Below are 23,835 nucleotides of genomic sequence, written 5' to 3' on the forward strand. Positions count from 1 at the left end.
ATTTTTTACTATTTGTTGGCCTTTTTTGTGTATTTTATGTATTTTTTTTAGTATCGCCTGTTATTTAGCATTATTACTGTTTTTATTTTATCAGGATATACCGCTTAGTTTAAAAGTTATTACGCTTTCTTTACAATAAGTAATTGGAAGAAAAAAAATTCATTAATTTTTTTTAAAAAAATCTCAAAAAATTTTTGACCTCTTTTTTGTCGATAAAAATAGGTCTAGTTTCATCTATTTTCATATGTACACTTTAACGTGACTCACACTGTATATCTTCAAATGTTTGTAATAAAATATAAAAATATTGATTCAATACTACCACTCACAATCTTTGACTTTTTGTGGCACTTATAGGCGATCTCATCAATCATTCCGCAGATGATTTATGGATAGGACAAACCTACACTATAAGAGCCCACGGGAAGCACTTTTTTCAGGAAAGTAGATTACCTTGTCGCCGCTAGTGGGTAGTGTATTTATTTATAGCACCACAACTTAAAGTGTTTGATACTTCAAACGACAACTTTTAAGATCTGCTACCACAAAGATAGACTTTCGAACTTGTTCTCTACTTCTACATGTATTTTTTTCAATTTTGTTTCCTGCTAAACTAAGTTCAGTTATTTCAGGTTTCAGTGTGGGCGATGTTTTGTTTGATGCGTGACGTAGGCAGACATAAGTGGATACAGGTCACAGGGCAACAGAGAGGAGAGTAAAAGATCCTCTGTCACCCTCTTAATAGCGGTCTAACGAAACTTACGCCATTTAAGAGGAACTTTAGGCCGCGAGTACACTAAGGCTGAGTTGCACCAACTTACTTTGACTTTAACAAAGTCAAAAATCTATCAAACTCCATACAAAAAACACCGGTTATCGTTATAGTTACGGTCATAGTTAAGTAGTGCAACTCAGCCTAAATGTTTTAAAGCATGTCACTTAGCGCTATGGCATCTAATTTTGTTTTAATAGATGCTAATTTGAAATGAGGAAATCCGTAAACGAACTAAAGTCGCTGACATAGCCCGACGGATTAGCAAGCTGAAGTGGCAATGGGCAGGGCACATAGTGCGCAGAACTGACGGCCGATGGGGCAGCAAGGTTCTGGAATGGAGGCCGCGTACCGGAAGGCGCAGCGTGGGACGTCCACCTACAAGGTGGACCGACGACATCGTAAAGGTGGCAGGGAGGCGCTGGATGCAGGCCGCTACCAATCGATCAATGTGGAAAGCATTAGGGGAGGCCTATGTTCAGCAGTGGACGTCCTATGGCTGACATGATGATGATGATGAGATGCTAATTTGCAAAGTAAATTATAGTTTGATGAGCTACGAGATGTTCAATTAATTTTCAACTGACAACTTTGTTTTAAGTAACATTGTGCTAAAAATAATAAAGCTACATGGAAAAATGGCTCTACAGAAGTAGAGTGATGGTTATGGCGAATATAGCGTATTGGTGGTACAGAAGTAATAAACTACTCCCGCTCCGACTCACACTGCGCCTGATATTGTCACCGAAAACCATCATTTATTCTACTCGCTCGAGATAAACTTCCTACAAAACGATTAGAAAGGATAGTACAGGGTATTAGTTAAGTAGGACGATCGTGTTGCTTAGAAATTTGGCTGTCTTAAAATTTGATAGATATTGAATATTTTATACTCAAAAGCCTATAATTTCCAACCCAGTAGGTAGAGTAAATTTTGAACTGCTTTAGAGGTCTGGAATGAATTATATAAATTATTAAAAGCTTCAGTGATTAAAACAAGAGAACCGTTCCAAACTTCTGGCACAAACATATCAAAGCATCAACTAACTTCAAATTAAGGGCTTATGTGCAATTTGTGCGGAATGACCCTTACCTTTTACCGGATTAAACTGAAGATAATAAGGATTTTAGAGTTTCGCAATAGCTCATTCGAATAAACCAGCTCGGTATACGTAAGGGGCCTAATGCAAATTATCCGTGGTGTGGCGTACTTATCGGTAGTACATTTTTACTTAAAACTTTATACAGGGTTGAAATGATAAGTGATCTCACTCGATTATTTCTAAACTATACAAGATATCGAAAAACTGATTACTGATCCTGAAAGTGCTCCACGAGCTCTTTCAAACGCTATTACATGTTCGAATACTATTCTGTGACACAATTTCTGTACGGCTAGCACGAAAAACTTTCGAGTTCAAATCGTTTGCGTACTCGAATCGCCATCAAAAGATTTAGTAAGAAAACTACAACAGCGCCCCTGTAAACGTGTCGTAAAGTGAACTTAGTATGAGATGTGGTTGCACGAAACTTATTTTGAGAATCAAAATTGTCACGTTATCGTTCAATTCGAAGATTGAGTATCGAATTTTATCGAATACGCAAACGATTCGAAGACGAAAGTTGTTCATGCTAGAGGTACTGTATTAAAAATTCATTTTTCCTACGAAAAGCAACGCTAAAAATACTTACAAAGTTTTAAATTTTTAAGTGTAAAGTGGGTGTCGAATAAAATATAATAAGATAAAACTAATGTAATTGGATACACTCGTATCTCTCAATCTCTGTTTAAAAGATAACTGTATTATTTGCATCTAAATTGAAGCTGTGGAAGTGCAAGTAACCCCAACACCCGCTGCACGCGAGTGTAACTTGCACTTGACCGGTTTTCGTTCCTACTTCATAATGAGATGGTGATTATTTATTCCTGAATATAAAAACTCACTTCGATTTTGCATTTGTTCATAATGTCAGTTTTTATGATGTTACTGTACTGTGAAATGAAATTAAATAAAATAGTTTATTCAGCACATAGGCCCTTTCCAGGGCACTTATACACGTCCCAAATATAGCTTGCCCTACCAAATAACTATTGTGTTAAATAGTAGTTAATTCTACGTGAACACAGAATTTAACAGCAAATGTTAGTTTGGTTCGGGAAATAAGTGAAGATCTATTCATCTACTTCTATTCTACTTTTTGATATTATGATATCCTGCCTACGAGTATCTCAATATTGTGTAGCATGAATGTTCTATTTTTACATTTCGTTGACTATCTTTTTACTATCCCAACGGATTGTAGATGTATTTGTAAATAATTTCAGCTTGTCACGCGTTCAGATAAACAAGGTGTTGACAGACGTACATTCGATAGTAATCGTATCGAACCCTAAAAATAATCTAGATTGGTAAATGTGTGGGAGTGACACTTGTGCGGTTGTGGCATTCACATGTTTTCTCGTATTTTATTATTCATACTACGGCGTCTGGATATACTGATTGTTCTTTAAAGATGGAATTGTGTAAGATTATATAAAATGTGAATACATTTTGTGGATCTTGTCTTTGACTTAATATTTTATTCAAAGTTGTTATATCACTAAATAAATACTCTCTTTTTCAGACACATTTTTTAAAATGTATTTACATATTTAAAAGACTTTCGATGAAATCCTTTGGTCACATTGATGTTAAAGCCATGTAAAAGTAAGCGCCTTAATTTACTTATTAAGCGTCATTGACTTTTAATACAAGGTGACTTTGCAAACAGTATCGATTTTTTTAATTAGCTCTAGAACAATTTAACAATACAACTTTATCTTTATTATTTTTAATCGTGGTATTTTTCGCAAAAAAAATAGTGAAAATCTTATTGCCCATAAATCTTAAGTTTTAAAAGATAAGGCTTATTTTCGCCCACCATTACGTCTTTTAAGCTTTGCAGTTAACTATATGAAGGTATTTTTCTGTGAACGAAGTAAATTATCCACGTGTGCCAATTTTTTAACCACGCATAGCTGATAAAACAAATTAAATATGAAAAAAAAAGGTTTCTTTACGTAAATCGATTAAGTTAGTACTGATTGTAAGTCGCTCCTAAAAATTTGGACACTGATTGCAATGTCACCCTGTATAAGCAATTTAGGTTTTAATCAAAAGTCAATTTAAATAAAAGCTTCAAAAAAGCTTGAATATACACTAAGACTTAAATAAAGAGTGGTGTTAAAATTCGTCGAAAATTCAGACATTAAAATTTAAAAATCTTAGCGCAAACAATTTCTAAAGTTTGTGTGACTCCAGGCTGAACTGTGATAAATATTTATGACATAATTACGCTCTTCGAAACTTCGATTACACAGCCACGAAGAATTTGGGACCACTTCGTTCGCAGGCATATGTTTCGTCGGAAAGTTACGGCGTCGCTTGCAAACTTTGCGTAGTTATTCGGGCTTTTCTCTTCCCTTCATTGACTTTGATTACTACGAACTTGACTAGATACAGAAAGAAAAAACAAGGAAGGCAGCATAAACATTTTTATATGGAACCCTGTATGGACGTTTACAAGAATTCGTGGAATTCTGAGAATGCATTGATGTAGCTTTTTCGACCTTTTGAAGACGTTATGAAATATTTATTTTAATAAGAGACATTACGAAAATGTTTTGCTTATGGCATATCATTTTCGCAGAATTTCATAAATCGATGCAAAAGCTGGCAAAGATAATTCACTGTAATTAACCGACTTCAAAAAAGGAGGAGGTTATATGTTCGACTGTATGTATTTTTTTTTCTATGTATGTTCACCGATTACTCCGTCAATTGTGGACCGATTTTCAAAATTCTTTTTTTTTTCGATAGGGTACACTTCTGAGGTGGTCCCATTGTCACCAAGTTAGGATCTGATGATGGGATCCTAGGGAAATCGAGGGCAACCCTCAAATTTTATAGGCACGTATATCGTTTTTCAAACTTTTTCTTAAGTTATTTAAGTATTTGCTCCTGGAAATCATCATCTCATATTGATGAGCTGATGATAGAAGGTAAAACTCCTTAATGCTTAGGAGTTGGAAGATAATTCTTTTAATTTTATAGATAAGTATAGTTTCTAAAGTCATTCAAGTGTTTACATCAGATATTCATCATCTCATCATGATGAACTGGTCATGGTAGGTACAACTCCTTAATGCTTAGGAGTTGGAGGATAATTCTTTAAATATTATACACTCGGCATCAAATAAATCGCACCTCCCGCGACAAGCACTTATCAAACGTATGCATCCCCACTTCCCACCAACATTGGTACCATTTGAAAGCCTAGTTCTAAACTTCATTTCATTAAAGGAAAGGTTTTTACCCCCAAAATGTGTCTTTACAAGGATCCAGAGTCATTTCTTAAAAAAATAGGTAGTTACGCTATAGCCATTTTTTATGACTATAAAACTGTTAAGTTGGGATTAATCGCTTTCCATCTGTTAAAGAGGACACGTGAGATCTTTATTTGGTATTATAACCATAAAAATTGGTCTAATTGATCCCAGAGGTGAGCCCAAAGTGAGGTCTATTTTCAAGTCACATTTATGGTATATGTTAATCATTTATTTAGAAATGAAATGTATTTTTCTTAAAGGATATTTATTGGGCTTTCAAATAACACCAATATTGTTGGGGTACCATGATTGTGTCAGAAGAAAATCTTTAAAGTTCGCGTCGCGGAAGGTACGGTTTATTTGATGTTGAGTGTAGTTACAAATAGACCAACAGTTGTATTCTTTCATGTTTTTAAGGTGGGCTGACGGTTTAAGGTCTTTTTAGGTTTCCTATATGGTAACCTGTATTTTGTAGGGAATATTATTTTACACTAGACATGAAGAATATGGTCTAAATGTACTGCCTACCTTCAGTGGTAACATCAAGGTAATAATTAGTTATAGTTAACTAAAAAGCAAGAAATAAGTAAAATTTTATAAAAAAAAATAAAACCGACTCCAAAAAACCTACACTAAAAAGTAGAAAAATAATTACTAATTACCTACTTATTTATTAGGACGAATTAATATTTATGTAGGTATACCATGATTGATACTTTTGGAGTCGGTGCAGGCAAACTTTACATGTTTCATAATCTTGGCACCGACTCCAGAAGTATCAATCATGGTATACCTACATACATATTAATTCATCCTAATAAATAAGTAGGTAATTATTAATTATTTTTCTACTTTTTAGTGTAGGTTTTTTTTTAAGTACAACTATAAACATGGTCTTCTCCTCTTAGTTTCTGTCTCATCACGATACATTTCAAGTGTACCTACGGTGTTGTGTGCACACTTACCCGACCCATGTTTGGGTCGCTAGAAAAAGGTTTATATTTACAATTTCTAACGTAAAACATCTCAGCGACCAAACATAATATCTGACCGTACTTCACGGTATCGGCTCACAAAGCGAATGGCGTGGAAAAGAATATGGATGAGGGTAAAATTACCCCACTTCATGTGAAAGCTTAGGCAGAATTCTACGCTAATCGGTTGGGTGTGCTTGCTCAGTTAATGGTTAGTGAAGAAACTTTTTGATGGTTTTAATATTTAAGTGACTCAATAAACGTCTTTTCAATAAATTAGTAACTTTCAAAGTAATGATTAGTAAAGAGATCTTACAAAAACGACTTTTCAGTGAAATAGCATACGAGAATTACCTGCTTTCTTTTACTTTATCATTTCTTGTGACTTTTTTATATCTGACAATAACGGTGGCTTTATTTCAAGAACTTAATAGTTTCGGAGCTCCACCGACCTTTCTCGATGTTACGTCATAAGTTGTTATGATTAATCGCACATCGTTATTGGCAATAACTACGTCGTCTGACGTCAGGACAGTTACTGATTTTTAGTAATAGTTTTTAGTTTACTATGTTTTATGTTTTACCGTGAAAGAATCAGTATCGGAGCGAGATTTTTCTGAAAAATATTAAATCAAATTCTGTGGAAGCGTATTATACTCATTCACACCGGCTACCCACAGGCTTCAGCAATAGGTATAAATGCCAAATAAAATACTTTATCCAATAACAAAAATTGTACGGATAAACGGTTTTTATATCATAAAGCTTATTTATAATATTTCTCCTGAAAATTCTTTACAAAGAAAAACCGGCCAAGTGCGAGTCGGACTCGCGCACCGAGGGTTCCGTACCATTGATTTATGAAATTAAAATTATTATTTTTTATTTAAGTTATTAGTATGAAAGATTACGCGGTAATAAGCGGTTTACGATTAACGAGGTATTAAAAAAAATACTTACTAGATCTCGTTCAAAACAATTTTCGTTGGTAGTTTTTATAGTAATGTACATCGTATGTTTTTTTCGATTTTTCATTTTCTTATTTTAGAAGTTAAGAGGGGGGGACCAACTTTTTTCCACTTTGGAAGCGTCTGTCACGCAAACTATTCGGTTTAGAAAAAAAATGTTTGAGTTTCAGTTCTAAGTATGGGGAGCCCCCAATATTTATTATTATTTTTTTATTTTTGCATCAAAATCTTAATGCGGTTCACAGAATACATCTACTTACCAAGTTTCAACAGTATAGCTCTTATAGTTTCGGAAAAAAATGGCTGTAACATACGGACGGACAGACGGACGGACGGACGGACGAACAGACAGACAGATATGACGAATCTATAAGGGTTCCGTTTTTTGCCATTTGGCTACGGAACCCTAAAAACGATCATAACTTTTGAAAGCAACAGCCGAATCCGCTTTTTTGTTATCATTAGCAATTACTCACGCTATTTCCCTACCTTTTAGCGTCATAATTAATTTAATTAGATAGTATTTTGCGTTTGTCGTTAAATTGTAAGCGGATTTACCAACAGTGTTTATTTGTTCATGCATAAAATGGCTCACTCTTCAGTTTGAAAATACGGCACTGTAGCCATATTTTCATACTAAAGACTGCTTTTACTAGTATGATTTACCACAGATTTTGGCAAAGATCATTCTGTACATGTACATACATGTTTCAATCTCTTTTCAATGTGATATTAAATTTTAAGAGAATACAAAGTGCCATTTAAAGGAAACCACTCCACTTTGAAGGAAAAAGAATATGTTTTAGGTATATTTTGGTAGAAATACTTGTTACAATCTAGATAGAATATTATCTATCACAAGTTCATTGTCTAAATATTTGCCGCTTGGTGGGTTTAGAACTCACGAATTCCGGAAAATTTACACTAAAGCAAACCATCCAACGGATTATAATCAAACTTAACTGCCTTTGATCGTGACTCTACTCGTGCCAAAAATGCTTTTAATAAGCATCAAGTAAAATTAAAGTCTTGCATCCTAAGTTATGTTTCTTTGAATTTATTTTTAACCGACTTCAAAAAAGGAGGAGGCTATAATAAGGTACTTGATACAAATAAGGCCTATCTAACTTTAAATGCTTATATTTCAATAAATATTAACGCCAGTCAACAACAACAAGGTTAATTAACTTCTTCCATCCTTTAATTTAAGCAATATTACAAAAAATAACACAATTTTTAACTAAATCTATTCAAAATAAGCAAATTACGAAACCACTGATTTTGGCTTTAATAAATCACCTACACGGAATAAGGCCTATATGATTCAAATGCCTCTAGACCTTAAAATTGAGGTTGTATTAAACAAAATGCGGTCTAATAACATTAAACAAGTCGATTTGTTTGCGTTATCAAAATTGTACATACCAAGTAAACAGAAATATACTGTATATATCTAGATAAACTTAAATTCCACTTATTAAGAATAATACATAAATTATAGATAAAATTAAATATTCATAGTAACCAAGTAATGATTCCTTACTTAAATTATCAAAAGAAATATCAAAAACAAACAATATTATTTTTTTGTATAGGGCTTATTAAAACACCGTGTTCGAATAAGGCCTACACATAAAACCTCTTAAATAAATCAGTTTAGGAACATCATTTAGCCTTGAATTTTTGTAAACAAAATGAGATCTCAATTTTTGTTAGAAACAGGGCATAAAAAGGCTTCTGAATCATTTTTACGAACTCCTACACAATCTTTGTGATACCACCAAAAGCAGTCCTTTATGGTAGCGTATCTGCTACATTGTCTTCGAGACAGGCATGATAATACCAGATTTTATTCTCCTTTCCTTTAGAATTATACATACGGCTTTTTTTTCTCATTTTTTATTGGTTTTGTATTTTGTTTCTTTTTTTTTTACAGGTTTAGTAATTTTTTTCGACTCTGTTTTCTTTTTTTTTCCCTGCTGTTAGTAACATTCTTATTAAATAAATATTTAGTTACTCTTTGACTCATTTAGTTTAATGAATTTGTCCGTAATCAGGTGTTGACATAAGTATCTAATATGGCCTACCATGCTGAAATAAGGCCTAGGCCTTATTAGATATCTCGCTCTTGTTGTCTTTAAAAATTTACAAATAATGCATCTATAGCCAGTAGTACAAATAAAGGTAATTATTAGCTAGTAAGAAATATTTAGAAACGATTACTAAGAAAAGCTTAATCTAAAACAGCGTAATTTTACCGAAAGTTTAAGATGAAATCTGCAGATTTTTATAAGGGAGCACGAAATCACCCACCACTTTAGAAGAACGCGTGCCAATTGGTGCTGGGATCGTGGATCGGGACGCTCTTGCACTCTACCGGGTTATAGGGCATATGAGTACGTGTCCTTGAAGTATTATCCCGGTTGGATTTATTTATCTGTGTTTTCTGATGTATAGGCCTTATTAGAACGTAGGCCTTATTTGTATCAAGTACCTTATATGAAAATGAAAAATGAAAATGATATTTTTTTTTATGTTCGGCTGTATGTTTTTTTTTCTATATTTTATAATAAAGAGGTTAGCTTTTGAAATGATTCTCCTTTTTAAATCGCTGCCCAAAAGATGAGATATTGGCCACATAGAAAAAAATCTTATTTTCTTTTAATATTATCGACTGGCCTTTGTTATTTTCTGCTTCGTTTTTGTGGTCTTTTAATTAAATTGAATAGTAATTAGCATAAAATAAAGGCTTTCTAGTGACAAAATGCAGAATACGTAAGTTGATTTGTTGTGTTTTTTTTACTTACTTTTATATTATCTATCGTGGATTATGTTTTGATAATACAGTAGGTATTGAATAGTGTTAACAAAAGAACTAAAATTAGATTGACTTGGTGGTTTATAAAATCTAACATATTATAACAGCCCATAAAAGAAGCGGAAAGTATTTTACAGTTTAAATCCGTGTGCTCTAGCGACTATCATTTTTGTGAGCAAAGAAACAAAACGCGTGCCGATTCGATGCTCGATGCAAACGTAAAATTGACATTCGCAAAAAGCCCCACAATCGTCATAGCGCGAAATAACTTTGTGGTTGGCTCAGTGAGTACAATATTCCGAATGCGTTGAACTAAATTGTACGGTTTCGAAATCCAATTTTGCCCCCTACTCATGTAACATAGACATAAAATTAAACATCGGACATAAATTTCATTCTGTTAATACCTAATGATACCTCAAAACATAAATATCCTAGATATTACCACATCGTATGTCGCTTGTCATCATGGTTTTAATTACAGATAAGTAATTATTATGACTACCTACACTTCCTACAGTTACCTACCTAACTATTTATAAAGACCGGTCCGCCTTTAAGGTAGTAATAACAGGGTTCCGATTCAATTATGATTTTTTATACCTGAATATGAGGTTGGACATAGCTAGAGCCATAAAACTACAAGTAAGCAGTTTACATACATAAATATATAGAATTTTGTTATGAAATATACTTACATTATAATATTTATAATCTCTGTGTCTTCAAGACAAGCCACTAAGTAGTCATTTAAGTACGTTTGTTGTAAGATTGTATCTAACAATCTTAAACTATATTTAAGTACGCTTAACGTCAATTAGTGTGTAATACTAGAACGGAGTAGATCAGAGTAACAGGCAAAATCGAAATGCAAAACTAAATCAATCCTTATATCGTCTTAAGTCCTTCTCATCAATTAACTAACATGATAAACTTTTGTCGAAGCATTTTATCTAATTTACGCGATAAGCTCATACATTGATCGATAAGTTTTTATCACGACGCGCATCTGGAGTTCTCCAAAAGTAACCCATTTCCTTCTTTCCAGGGCTGTTATGCCTTCGTAACGTCCACGTAGTGGTCCCAGAGGCAGTCGAACGCGGTTCCAAGGTGGAGATGCGGTGCCTCTACGACTTGGAGAAGGAGGAGCTGTATTCCGTGAAATGGTACCGGGGGGACCGGGAGTTCTACAGATACTCGCCCCGGGACGTCCCGCCGCTCAGAATATTTGGCATCCCCGGCATTGAAGTTGATGTAAGTAGTTGTTTACTTGTTTATTCCTTTTAGTGCTACGTGTACAGTGGTTGAAAATGTTCTTGTAACTTGAACGTCCGCTCGAACGCTCAATGACCGATTCCATACAAAATGTATGGAAGTGTCATCTGCGATTCATTGCAGACACTTGTACTTTGTACTAGCAAGTGGCTAGTTAATTGCAACCTAGTATTTATTACCTAGTTAATTGTAAATAAAAATAACTTTACTTAGCTAGTTTTACAAGTAATGTTAGGTCTTTATCCCGCGTCAACGAAATATGTGAAACTTGCAAAAAATATAAAACAAATTACTTACAATAAAAATCACAGTTTTTTGCAGACACAATGATAAAGTGTTCTAAAATTGTCTATTGACATAATAGAACTTATTTTCAATCTAGCAAATGTGTCCAATGAAATAGTAAATTATTTCTAAATGAGCTAATTGATCTTTGACAGCAACAACTAACGGAATTTTTGATAACATTGAAACTTTAATAGAACTGAAATGACTGGTCAAAGCCGCTGAAACGGTCTAAATTAGTGGAATTAGCTCGCTGGACATAGATAATTGAATATCCATGTTACTCGGTTTTGCAAAATTACTGTCTAGCAATATTTAGCAATATAGTCTTCTAATGGGGTTAGTTAACTTCAACTTTAGTTTGTGTATTTATACGAGTCCCTACTTAGCTCATGAAAGACAGTTATATTGCTCTAATTCTAAGGCTGAGTTGTGCCACCTTGTTTTAACCGTAACAATAACATTAACCGGTGCTTTATATATGGAGTTTGACAGATTTTTGACGTTTGTCAAAGTTAAAATAAGATTGAGTGCAATTGAGCCATAAGATTGAGTGCAATAGTTTGTTATTGCACTCAATCTTATGGCTTAATTTAATTGCTTATATAATTAGCTCGCAGAATTGCTAAAATCAAGTGGCAGTGGACGGGGCACATAGCTCGTAGAGACGATGGCCGTTGGGGCAGGAAAGTTCTCGAGTGGCGACCACGGGCTGGAAGACGTAGCGTGGGCAGGCCTCCTACTAGGTGGACCGACGATCTGGTTTAGGACCTTTAGGTCGCGGGAAGAGCCTGGATGCGGGCAGCGCAGGACCGTTCATTGTGGAAAACCTTGGGGGAGGCCTTTGTCCAGCAGTGGACGTCATTTGACTGAAACGATACGAATTGAGCCTAAGTAATGGAACAATAATTCGTAGTTTGTTTTTAGACAAATCGATTCGTGATTGAACCACTACTAACACAACTATTAACTTCGTTACGATTTGATTGTTGTTGGTGTTTAACAATTATTATTTACGTATTAAGTAAACAAACGCCAAAACGTAAACATATGAAATAATAAATTTCATTACGTACTTAGGTACATACCTATAGGAAAATAACCACTAATTATTTAATGTTTGGTCAATGATCAAAGAGAAAGTTGAAATAGGTACCTACATTATATTTGCTGTTTTCGCAGAATTGTATATTTCTTTTCTAATTTAATTATGCTTATCCTGAAGCCTGAAATTAAGTCAACTTTTAATATTCAATCTGAAAGTATACGTTTCTGAAATCAGTAGTAATTTTACAGGATGAAAGGTTTTGCATGAAATATTATACACATAGCATCATACTTACCCTTATGATTGTAATTAACACAAATAAGTATGATGGTTGAAATTCAAAATTTTTATTGCATATTAAGTGTTTATAATTTGATGATTAATGATTCTGCAATACAAGGCAAACACACTTAAAATACCTTTTAAAAAACCCTTAATTTATTAACAATGCCATTCCTCAGGGAGCTGAAATGCTTTAGCGGAGCCGCATTCTGCTCGAAATTTTTAAGGCAGATGTTTTCACAGATACCTTTAAAACGGCACGCGCTCTGGTATACAAAATACTAATAGAAATTGTTGCTGTGTGCACAAACGAACGTGTCGTTAAATATTCAGGCAACTGCAGCGTATAGCGCTAAATAAACTTCTTGACAATTTTCAGTTTTCAGAGCTTAATTTTATCGAATTTTACAGGAAACCAAGCCCTCGGAACGAGATTAATTTCCTAAATTAGTTTATCTCTTCTTGCTTTATTATTTTATTAATAAAATATATTTCCAAGTAAATGCAAAAGAACATAAAGGGGCTACATGACATTCTAAAAAAACATAGGAAACATTTACACTATAACAAAGGCTCCTAAACTATTGGACCAATTTAAAAAAATATTTCACCATTAGAATCTCACATTATTTCTGATGAACGTAGATAGTACGAAGTTTGGTAAAAAAGTACAAAATTAAGTTGATTTTTTGTCCCTTACTTTAATTCATATTTCCGGTGATGATAATGTTACTTGACACTTTACTTTTAAAATAATTAGCGAGAAATCTCCATTCTAAACTGTTCATCGTCCCATTAAACCAGCACTGACATTAAGGTTACTAGTCGTCCGGCTTTGAATTCCCAGCACACTTCAGCACCAGTTTGAGAGCTTAAGGTTTGCGGTAAGTTATTTATGCTTCTGAATAAATTGATTTGCACCCACGAGACTCGTCGGGCTTCAGATGCCCGAAACTTAAGCCAGAGACACTTTTGTTAGTGGCACTTTGAAGCAATTTGTTGTGAACGATGTGATTTGGTAACCATTCCCCGCGGTGTAAGAAACTTCGGAACTTTTTCAACCTGGACTTATGGATAATGAAAACATAATACGAAAGTATTTTATTGGACAACAACAAGATCCATTAAGGTTAGTGAATACCAAACTTTGATAAGTCTAAATTATGAAACTGGTATTAAGGCCGGGTAGCAGAGAAAATGGCGAAAATGGGGTTTTCATTTTTCATTTTTGAGGTACTAAACAGTAAAATTAAATTCTAAGATTTTTATTGGGCATAGTTGAGGATATTTTCTAGGGCTATTAACGGCTGGAAACACGATTTGATGAAGTTGACTCGATAGAATAAATTCCCAAAGTTACCTCTATTCGTTTTCTATTTATGGTTTTATTTTTAAAATAAGCGATTTGAGATTCTAAATCTTTTACTAAACTAAAGTTCAGAAATATCTTGAGGGCTTTTAACGGATGAAATTTTTATATTGCGTCTTATTTAGTTACTATGTTAAAAAATGTGGAAAAAATCGTCCATGACGGCTTGGACAATCTCAATCAGTCGCGCGGTGGCGCTTACGGAGGACGGACGCGTGTCAGTTTTTTGGCCGTGACAGTTCGCGATTTGTCAATATTTTTGACAATGATGACTTTGATGAGTCACAGTATAATAATATCAGTGTTACTGGAGAAAGCTTAAATTTTTGATAATGAAAAATTATCAATTTTGTCTACTTATTGAAATTTAAATCGTTCGCATCCTTTTAAACGAAAACTCTACTCATGATACATAGTACATTCCTCAAATATGAGACAAAACCAATGAGTTAAAATTACATTTTAATAGTACCTACATAAAATCGTCTTACACTCTTTAGAAGAGCACACTGACACAAATAAATAATAAAAAATACTGTCTAAGGTCTGTAGCTAAAGGTCTAAGCTGTAAGATAGAAGAATCTTCTAGCCAAAAAAATGGCAGATGCAGCAGATGTCAACGGATTTAAAACTAGAGTTCATATGACTCCTTGTAGACTTCAGTCTCTAGAGCGTCCCTTCCTCCACCATGCGTAAGAATTTTCACAAAAATACTGTCTAAGGTCTGTAGCTAAAGGTCTAAGCTGCAAGATGGAAGAATCTTCTAGCCAAAAAGATGGCAGATGCAGCAGATGTCAACGGATTTAAAACTGGAGTTCATGTGACTCCTTGTAGACTTGAGTGTCTAGAGCGTCCCTTCCTCCACCATGCGTAAGAATTTTCACAAAAATACTGTCTAAGGTCTGTAGCTAAAGGTCTAAGCTGCAAGATAGAAGAATCTTCTAGCCAAAAAGATGGCAGATGCAGCAGATGTCAACGGATTTAAAACTGGAGTTCATGTGACTTCTTGTAGACTTGAGTGTCTAGAGCGTCCCTTCTTCCACCATGCGTAAGAATTTTCACAAAAATACTGTCTAAGGTCTGTAGCTAAAGGTCTACGCTGCAAGATGGAAGAATCTTCGCACTCCAGGTAACCGTGTGTGATGCTTATTGCTCATAGTGATTTTCGATACAGAGCCCCGTACATACGTTATACATAAATTATGGAAAGAAAACACCCAGACCAATACAAACAAATATGTATGCAATTTTAGTATGATATTTTTATTTATTAATAAACAAAAAGACTGAACAAAATTGATGCGTGTACTGATTAATGTAATTAACCACATGCAAAGCTTTGTGAATTGCAACAACTATAATTTATTATCCAAGCTCTAAATAATCGCTACTACGAGTAACTAGAGATGGGTAGTGGGTAAAAACCCATTTCACCCGATTGGGTTAAAACTGGGTGATTTGGGTAAAAACCCATTCTGGTGGGTGAAAACAAAAATAGCGTTTTTTTTAGTGAGAAGTGGTATTTGTTGCTAAGGGGGCGTTCTAGTGTTACGTAATGCAATCTGGGGGGAGAGGTCTTGAAAAACGTTACAATGCGTTACAGTGGCGGAAGGGCGGTTCGATTTCAAGTTTTTAAGCAGAAGTACTTTGTAGTTGGTGTTGTTATTTGTAACTTTATACCGTAATGTCATCAAAGAGAGAGTTTCGCATCTTTGGCATCCTCCCCCCCTCCATGTCCATTTGCCATTAAAAGAAATTAGTACCATTAGTTTTCCGCAACATGGCGAGGGTTTTTATGTTCCTGGTCAGGCTATAATAAAATTATTTTTCTACTTTTAGTGTATACTTTTTCGGAGTCAGTTTAATTTTTAGTCGGTTTTATTTAAACGAAATTATTTTACTTTTTTATGCAATTATGCTTACTTTCCATTGCTTATTTTCCTATAATATAAGTAAATAAAATAAAAGAAAATAAAAATCTTCTTTCAATTGATAGCATCTTAAATTACCTCCCTAGCGGAATAGAGCAACAAAGAACTGAGCGAGCGAGATGTCACTAGTAGCAACACTGTCAAACAGAACTTTTTGCAACTATTTGAAGTTTAATAACTTTACGGATTACGAACATTAATTGTTTTACTGTCCAGTGTGTTTTTTGATTACATCTGTGCATACAGTTTGTTTCCTGTTCTCGAAAATTTTATAATCAGTTCACATTCAATGTTGCGACTTTGTTGCATATTTTTAGTATTTTGCCGATCACCCTGCGATGATACGCAAGTACTACAATAATTTCACTTCGCGATTAACGAGAGGTTTTGTCGCATCACTAGTTCACAGACTAAAAATATTTTTATGTCAGTTGGCCATTTTTGATGACATTTCTGCTGATTTCTAAAAAATTAGACTGTATATTCTATATTTATTCGATTCTAAAATATATTCCCAAAAATTTTGAAAGTTGTTTTAATTTGTATCACTTGGATATGATTTGTATTAGAAAGTGCTGTGAGTGTGACGCTTGAACGGAAGTAAGTCAACCTAACCTAACCAACTGCGTATTTCTAAACTGCGTATTTCTATACTGTGTAGCCGCGAGAGCTCTTTGGCGCGCTGTCTTCGGCGAAGTATTGCGCGCGCAGATTTTGACAGCGCGAAATACCTACTTTAGCAGAAATACCAAGCCTTAAGATATTAAACTCTGCTGAGAAAACTGTGAGAAACACTTTATGAGCTCGCTTGTTATTTGAAAACTGTGGTAAAAAAACTTCAATTGTGGCGCTTCTTTTCAACCGACTTCAAAAAAGGAGGAGGTTCTCAATTCGACCCGTATGTTTTTTTTTTTTTTTTTTTTTCTATGTTTTCAACACATACATATCCCCTGGATAAATAAAACAATGTAAAATATTTTAATACCCGTCTTAATGCAAACATGTTTTCAGAGAAAATGTCCCATATTATTATGAATACACGAATGAAATGTGAATTCAAAGGTTTCGTTTTTATGCTTCAAATTTCACAAAATGGCACAATTTTTAGTATTCTATTTGTTTTCCCATAATGGAGAACTAAAAGGCTAATAGGTAGGTAAATAGCGTAAAATTATGATACAAAAGTCAGAAATATAATTTTTGCGAAACATGAAACTGTAGAATAAAGCCTATAATAAAATACTCAAAATGATATTAATAATTCTACTAAAACTAATAATTTTCGGGAAAAGTTTGATTTTCATACACACATCTTTCGTTTCGATAATATTTACGACTAAATTCTAACCATTGGTGAATACAATTTAGTTCCCCGAATAAATCTGTTATTTTCCAATAATTAGCGTGAATTTGATTAGAAGTACACGGGTTTGCCGTAAACCAACCCAAATAGTGTTCGAACATGAGTTCACTCACAATATTAATTGTTATTAATGGAAACACAAATGACACAAACAAATATGGCTTGTGAGCCGCAAGCAATATTACTGAGTCAAATCTTTCAGAGCTATAACAGAGCAAAAAATCACACAGTATTTATGACTTTTTATGACTTTATCTGTATCATACTTAGTCATAACTAGGGACCGGATGCATTTGCATATTTGCATATTAAAGTCATTCTTCAATAGCATATTTTACCTAAAATCTAGTGAAGATGCATATTAACGATACATTTACAATATTTATCTGAGTGCAGCGCACTCACTCTGCGTCCCGAAATGTGACAAAAGTAATAATATTTTTCAAATCAAACTTTTCCTCTAACGAAATGTGAATAAAAAGGTCGTGTTTTCCAAACTAACAAACATAATTGTATGCTGATTTTGAAATGGGTATAAATGAAAACTTACTTTTTTCTTTTTTCGTTCCTGAAATGTATTATTTAATTTTGCATAGCTTTTTATGTTGCATATAATCCGGTCTCAACTTAACTGTATTTAAACTACTCGTACCTACTCCGCACTTTACGCTTCAAAAAAAGATAAGTTGCAATTTTAAAACTGTGGTAATTACTGAGTTCTGAAAGCTAATGCTAATAAACTATTTTATTTATTATGGTAGCTACTGTTGGCATTTTAATCCGTAAAACATGCCCACTTTAATCACGTTTTTGTCCGTCAACGTGATAACAACTCTTAAAACTACAAATTTACGATATTTGTGGTACTAATTATACAATGTCATGACTGCTGCGAGTATGCGTCTACTGCGTAATTGTGTTTGAGCATGAAAGCTCCAGTACAAAGTTGCTGGAAACTTTGACGGCCAGCCAGTTTATATTATGACAGTGCTTTATAACATTTTCTGACTCGAGTGTTTGTCTAACAGTTAAATCAACACAGATGATCGTAATTACTTAAATTATAAATATAAAAGTTTGTAACTCAATTAAAAATAGACTATTGAAGAGATTTAATTATCAAATTAGACCCCGCCGTAAATGAATTTTAAAGGAGAACACGTGAGTGGTTCTTAGATCATTTACATCATTTATTTTAATAAAAAAATTTATTATAAATAAAATGATCATAAACTCATTTTATCGCCAAGGTGGAAGCGTTAAATTCCAATGCTGCTACCATAAAAACTGTTCTTATAAAATTATTGAATTTGATCATAAGATAATGGCAATCATAGTAGCTATCTAAAATAAACAATTAGATCCACTATAGGTATTGTATTACTACTCATAAAATCCTATACGACCTATTGAAAGAAAACGAGGGTCATAATTAACAAGTTCCTCTTTAATGTTGGTATACTATAGTCTCATCTCACTACTCGTATAACTAGTTCTACTGCAAATTAAAATACTTAAGCTTACCTAAAAAAAATGGTTTCTCCCTTGTGTCGCAAAAATAAGTTGGAAAAGATCGACCGCAAAAGTGCTAAAGTTTCCGACATGACACACGACGAACGCACGAGTGACACCGCAAATGTGTCTAGAGACGTGACAGGTCTTTGTGACGCCATCTGCATCAAAACATGAACATTCGCAAATCTCTATTTGCGAATGTTCATGCTTTTGTAACCGTAAAAGACAGAGTCGAATTAGGTAGTCGTTTCTCAATACATACGAATCTATTTATCCATAATACTTAGTAGATACTAAGTTAGTTTTATAAACACACTTTTACTTGTTATATTAATGACTTCCAAATGGCTCTTGTCCTTAACTAAAACAGCAACAGTCTGTATAAAGCTTACTGCAAATAGTTTCCTATTTTATGCAAAAAAAAATTTCTCTCCAAAGTAGAGTAAAATTCGAAAGAGCAAAAATAGTTTAGCTCATATTTTTTCAGTGCACCTAAGTACTACTATGCTACTTTCACTGTCTTACACTGAGTCATGACGTGTTGTCGTCTTTTCAGTAGCTGGATTATATTAAAACCATAAAAGCTTTTCATGACGGGGGAAAAATAAAAAAATAATATAAAAATTCTCTCAAATAGAAACATAACTGTCACATATTATTAACTCACTCTGGTTTGTGTCGACGAGATAATTATTTTTTACTACCGACATTTCATGCCTTGATAGGCCGCTTAAATTTTATCACCGCTACGGGTTTAATTCGGAAAACTGCCACTGACAGTGTCATAAAATTACGTAGAGCCGCCCAGCGGTGTCAATTATGAAATTTAATACCGTATGTGTATCGCTAACACAGTATAATGTTGTCAATGAAACAATTCTACTTATTAATGAAGCGGGGAAAATATCCAACAATTTGTCTATTAATTAGATCATTATTGCTACAATTACCCTCATTAGAGAGAAATTGCAATAAGGTTCATTGTTTGTTAAGTTAACCAAAAACATCAAATTATTGCAACAAACTGATCAATTATTGTCCGTGACTAAAACTTAATATTAAGTCGTATAACGAGAAAGTGTTCCAATTCACAGGGCAAAAAATGAGTTCTAGGAATCGTAAAAGTGTTCTACTCTACACAAGTTTTGATTTAGTTTTTAGAACACAAGTAGTTTAGTAATTGTAGATAAACTTTGTCTCACCTAAAGTTTTTTCCAGCAACGACAGCTCAACTAGGTGAGGCAAACTTGGAAAAAACAATGGAAAGCTAGGATTTCCACGTCAATTATTCTTCCTACAGATGTTTCATTGTTTTAGGTGACTAACCTTCTACTCCCTGCTCCGCCCACTTAGATTCCATTTCAATAAACAAGTTTTGCGCTAAAAATATCGAATACCTCAGATACGACTTCTACCCACGACCTTTCACTATCCAGCATACTTTTGAAAGACAATACCATTTTGTCTTTCAAAAGTATGCTGGATAGTGAAAGGTCGTTTTTAACTCAAAATAAAAGTACGTAAGTATTAATGTAACATTCTAAATAATAATGAGATTAGATTATCTCAATCAATATTACTATAGGTGACAATAATTGAGCGTATGTATGGTACATACATAATACTATTCTAAACTCCTAATTTCAGTAGAATATAGCCTAAATGTTTTTCGATTATAATACAATGTAGTTAAGCATCCACCATTTTTGCGAACATATCTCGAAAATTAGTAGGCTCTTGGGACCGCGATTTTATTTCAGGATAAAAATATCCCATTGCGTGGCTCATGGGTCATAATTCATGTTCATGATAAGTATCAACAGCGAGCGAGACCGATTAATTTTTTACGTAGAGTACAGAGAAATACCGAAGTATCCGACATTATTTGTTTAAACGGATGACTGGTTGCGAACCGGCGCGTATCTGCTGCCTTTTATTTTATAGGTCGCGCTGTAAATGGCTCGTCGCTGACGTTGCAACAAACAAATTTACGAGAATTCTCCTCGAGGGATGTTTCAATCTTTATTAGTTTCACATAGTTCGCAGAATAGACTGTAGAAATGCATCTAAAATAAATTAGATTTCCTTATTGCCTTTTCAATGCGCAAATCTTTAATAACTAGAGGTATAATCTTACACCAATTTTTGTAGACTGGTTCCGTAAAGAAGTGGCGAAAGAAACTAAACCATATTTGTTCACTTCCGTTTATTACAAAATGTACTATTGTCATTGTAATAAAACAGCAACTGTCTGTCTAGTAGCAAGTCCACCAATCTCATTGTAATTTCTCCGAGAGTCACCCGCTGCATAAAACCAAAAACATCCCAAGAGAGCAGTCCTGACGTTATTAAGTTATCGTCTTAACCGAGAACGCTATTATGTTTCTAAAATGTTTGCACAAATAAAGCACAATCGGTGACCCGCAAAACCAACTGACCCAACACATCCGTTATCTCTCCCAGTAATAATTCGATGGAAATGAAAGGCTCGAGGACAAAATAAATGCTGAATAATTGGAGCGATATCTATACCTTCTGCTTATTAAACAGGGTTTCTGCAATGAGGCAAAATAGAAGGGAAGGTTACCTTTCCCGGTATAGCTACAGAAATACATTGTTAGACGACCATTTTATTCTTTTGGAGATATTAAGGCTATTCTTTACAAACTGAAGCATTATACATAACTACATACTTGTATAGTTGTGAATATGATACAATATGTTCTACTATTGGAACCGTATTCCAAGCACAATACATATACCTTTTATCAACCAAATTAAATAGAGCCTTATGCCGACCGCCACATAAGCCCATCCCAGAGCAACACCCGTTATTCAAAATAATAAAACGTTACAAACCGGAATCTTCATAAATTGAGTCACCATTACCGCCATCTGGTAGACCCGGGGATAAACTAAATTCTAATGTTTTATTCATTCTTAATATGACAATGTCTTATATCGAAAATAAATATAGACAAAAGTCGTAGCGCACACGACAACAAATATTTTCCTGTTTGCCGAAGCCGCGACAAGAATATTGTACAGATAAAAACAAGCAGGAGAAAGTTAGGTGGGTAAGGGATTAGGGAAGAATAGGGAAAACAGTATTTATCTCAGGCAGGAAGCCGGCTGGTGTTCCACTAGATTATCTTTTGCGGTTCAAAATTAAAGAGCGCTGAGAAGAGCAATCGCCTACCAACAGTTGTAGTTGAATTTTAAGTTTGGTCCATCAATTCAGTGTCCGAAACTTGGACAACAAACAACCGGAGCGCTGAAATCACAATTCGGCCGATTCGATACGAATCAAAGTGACAATTTGGTAAGCTGAACATTCGCTTGCATTTTTAACAGAAGTAACAACTAATGAATATTCAGCAGTGGACGTCCTCTAGCTGAAATGAAGATGATGATGATGAATAGTTTTAAAGTTTTTTTACGTACTAAGAAGCATTTGTATAGGCGCTAACATAATACTTAGCATACAAATTGACGCTATCACTGAAGTGGGTGAATATCAACAAACTCGATTTTTGCCTAATTCCGGTGGCGAATTTTAATTTCCACTTTCCAAAACTTTTTTGTGGCAGAAATAATAGTAAATAACTTGTATTATTCAATTATATGGTAGAGATCAAAATATTATTAATACTTCTCGAGATATGTTAATTTGAAATTCTCAAGAGCCACCGAAATTGTATTTGAGCCACCGGAATTAAGAACCAATCCACCGAAATTTATTTATACAGCGGAATCCGGAATGTTATGGATGATTGTCTCAAATTACTTATTTATTTGTACTTGATTACAAATAAATAAGTATTATTATCCAGTAAAGATGTATATTCAGGCCTGTGTTGTGACCCTAAAAAGCATCAGATCTTCCCATGTGAGTCGTAAGAGCCGACTAAGCAATCAAAATACTGAAGGGTGGGCTGCAGCATCTTTCCAGGTATTATACTACCATACTGGAACTACCAACCAGCCTGCTAAGCATGGTGATAACCGCAAAATCCCCCCATAGAGAACAAATCCAAAACTTTCTGGCTCTAGCCGCCAACAGCCCCGTTATTCTAGACTCATCACAAAGACATCATACATGACCCTCAAACCCAGAAACCAACTCTAGTCCCGGGAGGGCGACCAACTGCCCCAGGTTGTTGTTAGGTTTATCTTCCATAAGTAAAAATGTTGGTCCAGGCCAGCCAAGTTTTCATGATGGTATCATACCTATCCTACACTCAGAATTACGCAACTAATTATTCGCTAAAGACCATGCGAACTGGAGATTAAGTATGAAGATATTTCTAGATCTATACCAGACAGCTGAACTAACACATTACATATTTGTGAGTTAAATGAAAGTAGTACAATTAAGAAATGGAGGACTAAATCCAGCCAGCCTCATGGAGAGAGAAGGCCTAGCAAAACATGCCAGAACTGTAAAAGCGTACTAAGCTGCACCCTAATAGTACTACTGCAAAAATCAAAATGTAGTAATCATTTTTAGACGAACAGGCAATTTAATCACTGTGCATTCTCCGATCACCAAACAGCTTATGACCGCAGTCTATGGAGGAACACTATCTGCGGTCGCGATCCTCATCAGTGAGGGACCGAGGAAGAAGAAGAAGTGATCACCGAAATAGACGAATGCCGAATAAAAGATGCTCAAAAGATGTCGACTGATGAAGTCTAAGCCACGACCAGTGCCAATTCAGCTCCAAAATTACACGAATTTTCAGCTCGAGTGGCAGAATAGATTGCAACCTACGAGACTAGGGAAATTTTAGCTGTTTCAGAACTATTCTCATCTGTTTTTAAGATTCTGCTTAGTATCGATGTATAAATACCTATTCAAGTCCT

At 34.4% G+C, this 23,835-nt stretch overlaps 1 protein-coding gene across 1 annotated transcript in view; it reads left to right on the forward strand.

Annotated features, from left to right (window-relative positions):
- Positions 1-23,835, forward strand: part of LOC135072463 (uncharacterized) — a 120,619-nt gene that overhangs the window by 46,039 nt on the left and 50,745 nt on the right. Inside the window, exon 2 of the mRNA XM_063966375.1 lies at positions 10,950-11,155. Within this exon, the coding sequence (XP_063822445.1) occupies positions 10,950-11,155 (206 nt within the window). The remainder of the gene's footprint in view (positions 1-10,949; positions 11,156-23,835) is intronic.

This window comes from Ostrinia nubilalis, chromosome 6 (genome assembly GCF_963855985.1).
Source record: "Ostrinia nubilalis chromosome 6, ilOstNubi1.1, whole genome shotgun sequence".
NCBI lineage: Eukaryota > Metazoa > Arthropoda > Insecta > Lepidoptera > Crambidae > Ostrinia > Ostrinia nubilalis.